At 38.2% G+C, this 12,841-nt stretch overlaps 1 protein-coding gene across 6 annotated transcripts in view; it reads right to left on the bottom strand.

The window, feature by feature from the left end:
- The window catches only part of LOC117411061 (lysosomal-trafficking regulator-like), a 186,765-nt gene that overhangs the window by 92,255 nt on the left and 81,669 nt on the right, over positions 1–12,841 (bottom strand). For 4 of the 6 annotated variants that reach the window (XM_034018115.3, XM_034018117.3, XM_059025434.1 and 1 more), the window contains 4 exons: positions 11,090–11,251; positions 8,532–8,694; positions 4,217–4,434; positions 28–94 (listed from right to left, as the gene is read on the bottom strand). In XM_034018115.3, coding sequence (XP_033874006.3) covers positions 28–94; positions 4,217–4,434; positions 8,532–8,694; positions 11,090–11,251 — 610 coding nt within the window. The remainder of the gene's footprint in view (positions 1–27; positions 95–4,216; positions 4,435–8,531; positions 8,695–11,089; positions 11,252–12,841) is intronic. The other 2 variants (XM_034018116.3, XM_034018118.3) reach the window with 1 other exon arrangement.

Here is a 12,841-nt window from a genome sequence, read left to right as displayed (position 1 = left end):
CCAGAAAAAAATGCTTGTTGTATTTACCTGCTAAAGATGGGTCTGATCGACTCAAAATGTTCTGGAATCCTCCCAGGATAGTTTTCACTGCACCCTATGGGAAAACAAAAACATGGTTTATTCAACAAGACATAAAGAAAACAGGGCAAGACATACTATGTGTGCTCCCTGCACTGACACCTGCCCTGTATCTCCGTCGCTGGGGATTTGGCATGAAAGACAAACAGTAGAAACAAGCAATAAAAGACAAGTAGTCAAGAACAATAATTGCTAAATTTATAAAAATATAAAAATCCTAAGGGATCACTTCCACTCTTAACACACACCCGCTGTATCTATTGATTAGATTTGTATCGATTTTTTGTTATTATTCAATTATTAGCAGATGCTTTTATCCAAAGCGAGGAAGGAGAACGAAGAGAAGGAGCGAGCACGGGAGGAAGGAGAACGATGACAAGGAGCAAGCATGGGAGGAAGGAGAGAAGAGAAGGAACGAGCGAGCACGGGAGGAAGGAGAGTGAAGAGAAGGAACGAGCGAGCACAGGAGGAAGGAGAGTGAAGAGAAGGAACGAGCGAGCACGGGAGGAAGGAGAGAAGAAAAGTCATGGTAAGTCGGCCAGTAGAGGATGAGTGGAGAGGGTGAGAGGGAATATAAGGAGACACGAGGGATTGGAGATAGAAAGGGGCAGTATGAGGAATAGAGCGATAGGCAAGAGCAAGGGTCTTAAATTGGATGCGAGCAGAGATAGGTAGTCAGTGGAGAGTGCGAAGCAGAGGGGTAGCATGAGAGTAGCGGGGTTGGGAAAATACCAGACTGAGCATCAGAATTTTGAATAAGCTGAAGCTGGCGAATAGCTAAAGCAGGGAGACCAGCGAGGAGAGAGTTACAATAATCCAATCTACACAGTGCACATTTTGGTGTTATCATAGAGAAACAGTATGAAAATAAGTCCCGATAAACATTAATTGATGGTTATCCAGAAAAAGGCCAAATACTGATAAAAAATGGAAACACAGACTAATATTTGTGACAATTTTGTGGTGGTTCTAAAATATGAACTCATATGAACCCTTTCTAAGCCGAGTCAAAGATTTGAGAGGTTGGGCATTGAGGTCACTGATCACCCTGGCTCTGTAGAATAAAGGTTTTAACCACTTCAACACCATGACGTATGCACATACATCAAATGAAAACCTACTTACAGTACCATGTCATCCGTGCGTACGTCAAGTTTCCCATAATATTCTATGAGCGGTTTCTCAGTCTAGAGCTTGAGGTTTCATTCCCTATGGCAGTGCTAGTACAATCATGGTTTTAAATGAATAAAGATACATTTTATTGAGAAAAAAAATGAGCAGGAGTTAAACAATTAATCATTTTGAAGAAAAATGACGAGAGAGTGCGACCATGAATGTCTCTATGAAAACTTTTTGGTAAGCCGTTTAAACTGGTAGTCTGGCTGAAAATTCTGAACTTTTGTTTTTCAGTAGAGACTTCACTTCTTATTGCATATATATATATACAGTACTGTGCAAAAGTTTTAGGCAGGTGTGAAAAAATGCTGTAAAGTAAGAATGCTTTCAAAAATAGACATGTTAATAGTTTCTATTTATCAATTAACAAAATGCAAAGTGAGTGAACAGAAGAAAAATCTACATCAAATCAATATTTGGTGTGACCACCCTTTGCCTTCAAAACAGCATCAATTCTTCTAGGTACACTTGCACACAGTTTTTGAAGGAACTCGGCAGGTAGGTTGGCCCAAACATCTTGGAGAACTAACCACAGTTCTTCTGTGGATTTAGGCAGCCTCAGTTGCTTCTCTCTCTTCATGTAATCCCAGACAGACTCGATGATGTTGAGATCAGGGCTCTGTGGGGGCCATACCATCACTTCCAGGACTCCTTGTTCTTCTTTACGCTGAAGATAGTTCTTAATGACTTTCACTGTATGTTTGGGGTCGTTGTCATGCTGCAGAATAAATTTGGGGCCAATCAGATGCCTCCCTGGTGGTATTGCATGATGGATAAGTATCTGCCTGTACTTCTCAGCATTGAGGAGACCATTCATTCTGACCAAATCCCCAACTCCATTTGCAGAAATGCAGCCCCAAACTTGCAAGGAACCTCCACCATGCTTCACTGTTGCCTGCAGACACTCATTCGTGTACCGCTCTCCAGCCCTTCGGCGAACAAACTGCCTTCTGCTACAGCCAAATATTTCAAATTTTGACTCATCAGTCCAGAGCACCTGCTGCCATTTTTCTGCACCCCAGTTCCTGTGTTTTCGTACATAGTTGAGTCGCTTGGCCTTGTTTCCACGTCGGAGGTATGGCTTTTTGGCCGCAAGTCTTCCATGAAGGCCACTTCTGACCAGACTTCTCCGGACAGTAGATGGGTGTACCAGGGTCCCACTGTTTTCTGCCAATTCTGAGCTGATGGCACTGCTGGACATCTTCCGATTGCGAAGGGAACTAAGCATGATGTGTCTTTCATCTGCTGCAGTAAGTTTCCTTGGCCGACCACTGCGTCTACGGTCCTCAACGTTGCCCGTTTCTTTGTGCTTCTTCAAAAGAGCTTGGACAGCACATATGGAAACCCCTGTCTGCCTTGAAATTTCTGCCTGGGAGAGACCTTGCTGATGCAGTATAACTACCTTGTGTCTTGTTGCTGTGCTCAGTCTTGCCATGGTGTATGACTTTTGACAGTAAACTGTCTTCAGCAACCTCACCTTGTTAGCTGAGTTTGGCTGTTCCTCACCCAGTTTTATTCCTCCTACACAGTTGTTTCTGTTTCAGTTAATGATTGTGTTTCAACCAACATATTGAATTGATGATCATTAGCACCTGTTTGGTATAATTGTTTAATCATACACCTGACTATACGCCTACAAAATCCCTGACTTTATGCAAGTGTACCTAGAAGAATTGATGCTGTTTTGAAGGCAAAGGGTGGTCACACCAAATATGGATTTGATTTAGATTTTTCTTCTGTTCACTCACTTTGCATTTTGTTAATTGATAAATATAATCTATTAACATGTCTATTTTTGAAAGCATTCTTACTTTACAGCATTTTTTCACACCTGCCTAAAACTTTTGAACAGTACTGTATATATATATATATATATATATATATATATATATATATATATATATATATATATATATATATAGTGTTTCATATTATTAGTTGTACTTGTTTAGTTGTAATTTATATAGTTTTTAACGAAAGCTAAACATGGCAAGGTACGTGGTCTTTTTATAATGAGCAACGGGAGTGAAGTTGGTTCGGAGGATTTCGATACCAGCGACAGTGATGCTGACTTATAACTCAGCGGTGATGATGAAGAGGATGTGAAGTCAAGATCAGGAGAATTATTACTGATCCCTACAATGATGCCAGTCCTCCATCATTTGATTTTTCACCTGTTTACACAGATGTGCACCCCACCGTGGAACTTGAGAGTTTGCGTTCTCCATTGGAGTGCTTTTTGGCTTTTGTTCCCGAAAAGCTAATCACTTACCTTTGTGACAGTACAAACAAAAGAGCATGCAGCTACTTTACAGGTAAGCCAGCTGCAAACGGGAAGGTGTTTGGTTTGTAAGGCAGTGCTGTGACGAAATACTATCAAAAACACAGCACTGGGTACAAGGCAATGAAGCAGGCGTCTACGGCAGCCAGATCCATCACAATGCCTGCGCAAAGTAGCCCTGTACACGCATTTGTGACTATCCTTCCAACACGGGAAGCAGAGACCACAAAAAAGGTACAGGGTTTGCTATGAAAATGAAAACAAAAGAAAGGACAGAAGAAAAATGTGCAGTGGTTGCGAAGGCAACCCCGGGTTCTGTTGTATTGAACATTTCAATAATAGCATAGAGCATGTCGATAATGGCACACGTTTTTGATGTTTTTTGATTTGTATTTGATAATTACTGTTTACCAAGTATTACTGGTATTAGCAGCATTTTTGTTTTCATTTTTCAAACAAAAAAAATAAATAAAAAATAAAAAAACATGGGTATGTAGTACACATAAGAGTTAATGAAAAACACTTATTTGTGTTTTATTTATCATATGTTAACATTTTATAGCAATTACAGGTTTGACAACATTATTATTATTATTTTCAAAATCTGGTACCTGGGAAGGGGTTTCATTTTTTACATCTGGAGTTGAAGTGGTTAAGATTTGCCATTGTGCTGACAGTTACCTGTTGATAGATGAGCATGGCGTTGTGGTCACTGTGCCTGACAACCCCCAGCAGGCTGCGGAAGACGTGGGTGAGCACATCCAGATCTGGGGAGCTGGCTGACAGCAGGAGCAGCTCCACCATGCAGATCTCAGGGTACAGCAACTCTCCCTGACCAGAGCTCTCCGGCAAGCTCAGGAACTCACCCTCCACAGCCAGGGTAGCGTCCGGCCTTGTTCCTGTCACACATCAAGTCAAATACTGTATTAATGGCAGGCTTCTAAAGGAATAGAACAGGGGATTAGGTAATATGTTGTGTGCAGGGTGTTATAAGAGATGTCACCTCATGCAGTTTGGTCAGTTCTCAAACTGCAAAATGATTTTGTTAAAATAAGGCGACAGTCTTCATGCAACATATTAACTTACTATAAATCACAAAAATTATGATTGTACTCAGGAACTACTAGTAAACAAACTGGTCACCTGAAACCCTAGTTGTTAATCTTGACCCCTCCCTCCTTCTCTCATTTTCAGCATCTACTGAATCCGTCCTTTTCTCACTACTTATTCCACCCAACTCCAGGTCCAAGCTCTTGTACTCTCCAGATTGGACTACTATAACTCTCTCCTTGCTATTGGTTTAAAGATGAATCTTATCAAACACACTGAACTCGGCCTTAAATAATTACTGCACTGCACAGTTTGGCTACCGAACCTTGGGATATCATAAATAAATACTGTACAAGAATACTTGATTCACAGTTAATTTGTAATTCACCTTGAATTATGCATTACTTGTTCTCTGTTGTTTCCAGTATGGTGCAGACGAGTGCTTGGTTTTACATTTCATACAAGTTTTTTTTTTTTTTTTTTTGCTGTGTATTTTTATTAAAAATAGTCACCAATTCAGTTTCAGAAACTGAAATGTTTCAAAAACTGCAAAATTACAACAAATGACTTATTCCTAGAATCAGATTAATTTCAGTTAATTTTCATTTTTTAACCTATCTAATTAAATGCCACTCAGTTTGGTTAAAATACCTAGGCCAACACTCTGTAAACAACTTTGAAACCACATCGTACATCATACTACACTTACAAGACTGGTGATTAAGCAGCCCATTCTATTGCCGGAGAGGAAGGCTGTGTTCAAAGGCTCAAAGGTACCTTTAGAGCAGGGGTGGGCAATTCCGGTCCTGGAGGGCCGGTGTCCCTCCTGGCTTTTGTTCCAACTTAAATTACCCTAAATTACTTAATTGGACCAATTATTATCAATTGGTCCAATTAAGTAAGGACCGGAATTGCCCATCCCTGCTTTAGAGACTTTAGAGACTATATTGCTTCAGTAAAATATGTACTGAATACCTAGCGTTCAAGACATTGCAAGAGAAGTGCAATGGTAGAATAAGTATGAAACACTAACACTAATAAATTTAATTTCGAAAACTGAGCACCCCCCACCCAAAGCTTGTGTTATCCAGGAGGCAGAAACCCTCAAACCCTCTGCTGTTTGGGATTTTTTGGTTAAAATGTCCATACGACCAAAAAAAAGTTAAATGCAAACTGTGCAAGCGACTTATATCATGGGAGGCACAACCAATCTCTGGGAGCACTTGACAAGCTATGCTAGTAGTAGCCTATTTAAATGCCTAAAACTAATAATAATAATTTATTGATTTTATATAGCGCCTTTCGGGGATCACAAAGCACTTTACATACATAAATTACGATAATCAAAATAAGCAACAATAAAACAGCACTACAGGAAAATTACAAGAATAAAAAACACACACAGAACTAAAAGCAATTTAAAAAGCTACAGTAAAACGATGTGTTTTTAAAAGAGATTTAAAAATATATTTATAAAAATATTATTATTTATTATTATTATTATTATTATTATTATTATTATTATTATTATTATTATTAAAACTAGACTAGACTAGACATCAAGTGACGGCTGGAGAAATTTCAAATTAGCATCCTCATAAAAGAGGATGCTAAATAGGTAGACATTTAACTAATTTAAAATGAAAAAAACAGGTAAAAGGTCTGTAAATTAAATATTAAAAAGGGGTGGTGGGGGTGGTACAGAGCACGCCCCCTAGAGCCCACTGGTCGACAAAGAAGTAGTAGTAGTAGTAGTAGTAGTAGTAAAATGTGACTGACTGATAACCTGCGTGGAACGGAGACTGTTAAATAAAGCTTTGGTTTTGCCGAAGTCAGCTGCAGTTCTTTTAATTGGCTGCAATAAAGTGCTGCTGCAATGCAAGCTTACTGTATGTATTGCAAGCAATTGCATATATTTTATTAATTTAAATTATAAAACCATGATTACTGTTCTATATAGCCTAACTTATTTTTAAACTACATGTGAATGTTTTGTTCCATTTATATGGCTTGCCTGTAAGATAATAGGATTTTAAATCAAATATAAAACTAGTAGCTATAGTGACGTCACAACAGTAAATTATGCAAATTAGTACCATCAGCGGTTTGAATCTTCCTTCGGTCAAAATGTACACTTCTTTACAGTCTTACCGGAGAGTGACACTATCTCATATGGATTCATTCAATAATTTAAGAGATTGATACCACTTCATCAGGTCAACAGAAAGAACCTCAATCAATAGCACTTACAGTGCACCCAGTAAGCTTGAAACAGGCACACCTGTTTTTAAGGCAAGTTGTAAGGATCATAGCTCCGGCAGCCGACACAGCAGAAGTCCCCACAGGCATGTGAACCTGTGACCTTACATTTCCACAAGTTAACGGTTCCATGTGAAATAAGCACAATGAAACTGAAGCAGGTTATAGCTTCTTTCTCACTGTGCTTAAAAAATGACAAAGGCCTCAGTAAACCAGTTTTCACTGGAAGGGAATCCCAGGGTTCTAAACTGAGTGAAGGCAGACAATAAATGAGTAAAGGCTATTATGACCTTTGGTAATCCTCACAGACAAGCTTTAGGGGCTTACATGGCATGTCATATAATATGATAATATAGCTTAATAGGGGTTAAACCCAACTAATGAATATCCTAAAATGCTGGGCCACCTCATTAAATTACAGTTGCGTAGGTTGAATAAATTATAATAGAGAAATTGACTACCGACAAAAGAGAATGCAATATTAATGTCCACCCATAAAAACAGTGCGTCTGGAAACACCTACATTGCTGACTCACAGAAGCACAATCAATAAACAGCATTTCAGTGAAAACGTGACTCAGGTAGAACTGCGTCAAACAGGAGTGGAAGAAGAAGTACTGCTTATATCTCAGTGGGCAAACGAAAAGCTCAGCACCCACAGCCCAGGGCCAGAGATATACTTAATCCAGGTCATCACTTAGGCCTTTACAGAGCTTTCTCAGTCAAAAGCTTGTACTTTAAAAGAAGAAAAATGCTAATGTCTTGTTATGTTTCGTGCCTCCTATTACAAGATAACCATATAGTAGTCTGATGACACATGCATTGAACAGCAGCAGAATAGAAAGGGAGTGCAATGCATAAGACAACAGTACTTGCATACAAATGCACACATAAAAAGAAACAACCATTTCACATTTTGGTTTAAATTGAGGATTAGACATTAAAAAAGATTGCATCTGGCAACTCTTAAAAGATGCAGTGGTCGCATTATCATGTAAAATTTTATTGCAATTTGTTGAAAAGCAGACCTCTGAAATAAAACATATTGCGCTATAACCAAAACAAATAAAATGTTTAACCTATACCATGCACAAATTACCTACTATTCTACATACATTAAATCTGGCACCTGTCATAGCGGTCACTATTGTAGAAAAACATTTCTTGGTTTAAAAAAAGAACATTATTAGAAACGGAAGTAATCAGCCAAGTAAAATATTTTCAGATATTTGAATTGAAGACAGTGATGTAATCATGGATACCAAGCTATTTCAGTCTGAGTGGGGTAACACTGGCAACAAATGCCCCACCTACAGTTTACTTTTGGCTGGATAATGTTTATACAAAATGAATACAAAGAAAAAGCAGATCTTGACAAAAAATAATATTTGACTTCTTGTTAAGGACTCCCTTTATACAATGGAACTGGTTATAAAGCAAAATGGTCATGTTTCCCATTTCCCCCACATTCCCATTTCAGTACCGCAACAAAACAAAGGTAATACATGCAGACAAGTTTAATATTCACAAATGGCTGCCGAGTATAAAAGTAAAAAGGTATTAAGGTTTACACCACCGCCTTAAATGGTAAGTGTCACAATCTAGCTACAATATCTACATCACCTCCAAATGCTTGAACTGTTAGACTTGCGTGGAGATACAGAAATGCTAAGTTACAACAATGTACCTTCCCCCTTGGCTGCTGTGTCCTCAGGGTTGCTCTCACTGTCTGCCTCGTATCCCTCCTCATCCTCCGGTAAAAGTTTGATGCTGTAGCACTGGGGCTCCTCTGTCTCTTCAGATAGATCCCCTGACTGAGATGGTAACTCTTCCTCCGCTTGGTGCTTCTGCTGCAAGATATGGACGAAGAGTAAAAGATATGTATACTACAGGTTACATTTAAGTTTCTCCTAACAATGCATAAATAAATGCATAAATAAATAATGGAAGTGTTTTTTTTGTTTTGCCTAAAGCAGGAAAGGTATAAAATAATAAATTTGATGGATGATGCGTGGTTTATTGCATGGCTGCTAGCCCTTCGAATAAAAAAAGTAGATTTATTTCCATTTAGAAAGAACATAGTCTGTAAGAAAAATAGAAAAAAAGGAAATCTGCACCTGCCATGTAAAATAGCAAGATGCACTTCAACTATTTTTGATGCATTATACAACGGGTTTTAATACCTTTTTTTTCTCCCAGGTCTCAACAATCAGAGAGCAATAACAAGTAAATAGATTTGATCCTCTTTCTTATTGCTGATGGCTAAAATACTTATGCAATTAATTTCCAACAGTTAAGTTAATAACAACCAACAGGGATAACAGTGCAGAAGGATTATTTTAGGCTTTAACTCCTAGCCTGCCAAAAATAATGCAGAAATACACAGTTAAGTAGTTTCTGTTCCTTTTTCTCATAAACAAGAAACATTGGTGTTAATGGATTGTCCCTCACTTGAATGATGAATCTGTTATGCAGATGGAACACCTGCTCATATCATCAGAGCAGACAATACACATTCATTTGGTGTTGATCTAGCACCCAAACTCATTTGGCTGGTACTGCGGCGTCTTTCAATATTCAAGAGGGATCAAATAAGGAAACTCAGACCATATACATTTATAAAAACATAAGAAAATAAACAGGTACATGAAGGTTAAAAGGCAAAACAACGAAATTGGCTTTTAAATCATGTCTTGCATTTTTAATTTCAAATCAGAAGCGACTCATCTTTATTAATGTAAATAGACACACATTGTAAACGATTGTAATAACATGTGTCCAGCATAAAATATTTTATTTTTCATTATAGCTTAAATAAAGATTAGTCGCTTAACATGTTGCAATCTCGTTTGTACGTTCTGCTTGTAAATGAAAAATGAAGGCTTGGGCGATTTAAAAGTCTATTTAGTTGTTTCACACAAACCCCCTGTAAATTAAATCAATTTTACTATTAACACGTTTCTCAGTTGTGATTGAGATACACGAATGGCTTAACAGGTATCAATTGAATTTTGAAAAGGAGAGTATAAAAGTTGGTGTAAAACACAGAAAATCAGAAGCCCTACTTATAATCAACCTGTACAGTTGCAGACAGAAGTATTGGCACCCTACACTTGATATAAGATAATTCATGAAAACATGTTAAATACAAGCATTTAGTGAACATTAGCCACTCAATGTGACAAAGACCAAAATAAACAATTTCTGGTAGTTTAACAAACTAATTTAAGCAATTTCAAACATTTGATCATGACAAAAGTATTGACACCCCTGCTTTAGCATTTTGTGTGTCGTACTTTTGCTTTTATTACGTCTTTCAGACGTTTACAATAATTCTTAACCAGTATGTTACATCTTGTTGGTGAAATCTGGGCCCACTCTGCCTTGCATATTTCCTTCAGCTCAGACAGATTGGATACACAATGCTTGACTACAGTTTTCTGGATTGAGGTCTGGTGATTGCGAAGGCCGTTCCAAAACTTTTATCTTTGTTTTCTTCAAGAATTCCAGAGTTGACTTCGCTGTATGCTTTGGGTCGTTGTGTTGAAAGATAAACTGTCTGCCAATCAGCCTATGAGCAGATGGTATTTTTGTACTTTGTAAAATGTTTTGTTACATGGCTGCATTCATTCAATCTTCAAAATCACATGAATGTCTCCAGTCCCTTAAAACAACTCCATATCATGATCGAATCACCTCCATGATTAACTGTAGGTACAAGGTTTTCTTCATTAAAGGTTTTCCATTTTTTTCTCCATACATACTGTGGTCTAATTTGACCACAGCATTTTGTTGAAGAATGCTTCAGATTCCTGTCAATATTTCCTGGCAAATTTTTTATTTGTTTTATGGATTTTCTTTAAAAGTGGTACAGGTCTTTCGTGCACTATTATATTCTTCAAGTCCTTAGCTGTTTATAATGCAACTTAGTTAATGTGGAATGGTTTTCAATCAATTAATATATATTTTAAATTAAATTAATTATATTACATTTTTACAGACTTAATGTAAAGGTGTCAATATTTTTGTCATGAACAAATATTTGAAATTGCTTAAGTGCTTTTTTTTTATATAAAGATTGCTTATCAAACTATCAGAAATTGCATGTTTTGGGCTTTGTCATGTTAATTAGTGGCTAATGTTAACTAAATGCTTGTATTTAACATGTTATCTTATATTAAGTGTAGGGTGCCAATACTTTTGTCTGTGACCAAGTGGGAGTGGATGCAGTTAATGGCTCATTACCCTCTCTGTTTTCTCCTGAGGCGTGTCCGAGTCTGCTGAGGTTTTGGCTTGGGCGACTCTGAGCAGGGAGTTGAAGAGCGGTATGGCCAGGTCAGAAGAGACAACCCCAGATCGGGACAGTTGGTCACGCATTTCAGACAGAGTCTCCTCCACCGACGGGTACTGCAAGCAAGATTTTAATATCAACCAAATTTCGACAGTAACCTACAAGACCTACTGATATTAAAAAACAAATTGTATTAATAACCATCAGAATTAAAAACACTGCTTTTACTTCAGTTGTCAAGATGGAGTTATTGTATTGCTCATTTTTATTATTGATAAATTGGCTTTTCAACATATTATACTGCCCTACCTACAGGTAAAGCTCTTTCTTTCTTTCTATCATTCAAATTTGTATTTATTTTTTTACATACTTACTACCCACTAACAAAACATACACCTAGCAATTTTCTATACTATTTTTATTGATTTCATTTGTGTTGGATGATTCTGGCAAGCACCATTTTGCAGCAGGGTTTGTGCTTGAGGAATCCTAAAATTATGGAAGGAGTTCAAAAAAAGCTAAAAAGGTCAGTCATGAAATTGCTAGGAACACTATATCTAAAACATCATCTAGCATTCACTCTCAAGAAAAATATCAGCTCCTGATATTGTGTATATTTAACATGCATTCAAGCCTGGATTACCTCTTGAGTTAACAGGACGTTAGGTTATTATCATAACCCTGGTTCCCTGAAATAGAAATGTAACCATTACCGCATGGGTATTTACCTCCTAAAGATCCAAAACCTGAATAAAATATATCAAAGCTGCTCGCAGAGCCTGTGACGCAGTCATGGCCTGCCCCCGAGGGCACAAAATGACAGCGCTCAGAGATCTTAGCATCATTTTTCCTTTAAGTCTGCTGCAATCATGGATGGAGCGACCTTGAAGGTTAATGGTAAAGTTATTATGATAACCTAATGTTCCCTTTCAAGTACGAAATGTAAGCATTACCTAATGGGTGAGTATACCCAAGCCATTGCAAGACCGTAATGTTACAAGGCTAAGCCGAGGCTGCCTTGTGCGTTACCATTTGGAACCCCAGTATCAAGTAGCTAGGGCTAAAAAATTGAGGGAGAAATTCACCTATATGCCTGTGTCGTAAGGGTCGACTGAGAAGCCACTCAACACTAGCTCCAAAACCAGGGTTTTGAGGATCCATGATATTTAGTTTGTAGAACCTAGTGAAGTTAAAGGGAGTAGCCCACACTGTTGTGACAGATGCACCCTGGATAAAACCCACGAAGTTGCCATGCTCCTGGTGGAGTGGGCAGTGAGCTTCTCTGGAGGGGGCAAGTTGGCTCGATAATAGGCAGTCCTGACTGTATCTGCTATCCATTTGGACAGCCTCTGTTCAGACAGGGCTTGACCATGAGACTTTGCCCATAGCAGACAAAAAATTATTTGGACAACCTCCAACTTTTCGTCCTGTCAACGTAGTACACCACGGCCTGCACTGGTCAGAGCCTATTGAGCGGTCGTTCCCTGTCAGACTCAAAAGGAGATGGATGAAAAGCCTCCAATTCCACAGACTGGTTGACATGAAATGCCGAGATAGTCTTTGGCAAAAAAGCAGGATTGGTACGGAATGTAACCTTTGTCCTGGCTTCGGCAAAAATTAAGCAGGCTTTCCAATTGAAAATGCCTGCATCTCACTCGCCCGCTTTGAGGAGGTGATTGCAAGCAAGAAAGCCGTTTTGAGCGATA

Source organism: Acipenser ruthenus, chromosome 6 (assembly GCF_902713425.1).
Source record: "Acipenser ruthenus chromosome 6, fAciRut3.2 maternal haplotype, whole genome shotgun sequence".
NCBI lineage: Eukaryota > Metazoa > Chordata > Actinopteri > Acipenseriformes > Acipenseridae > Acipenser > Acipenser ruthenus.
This window is presented reverse-complemented; position numbering and strand designations above follow the sequence as displayed.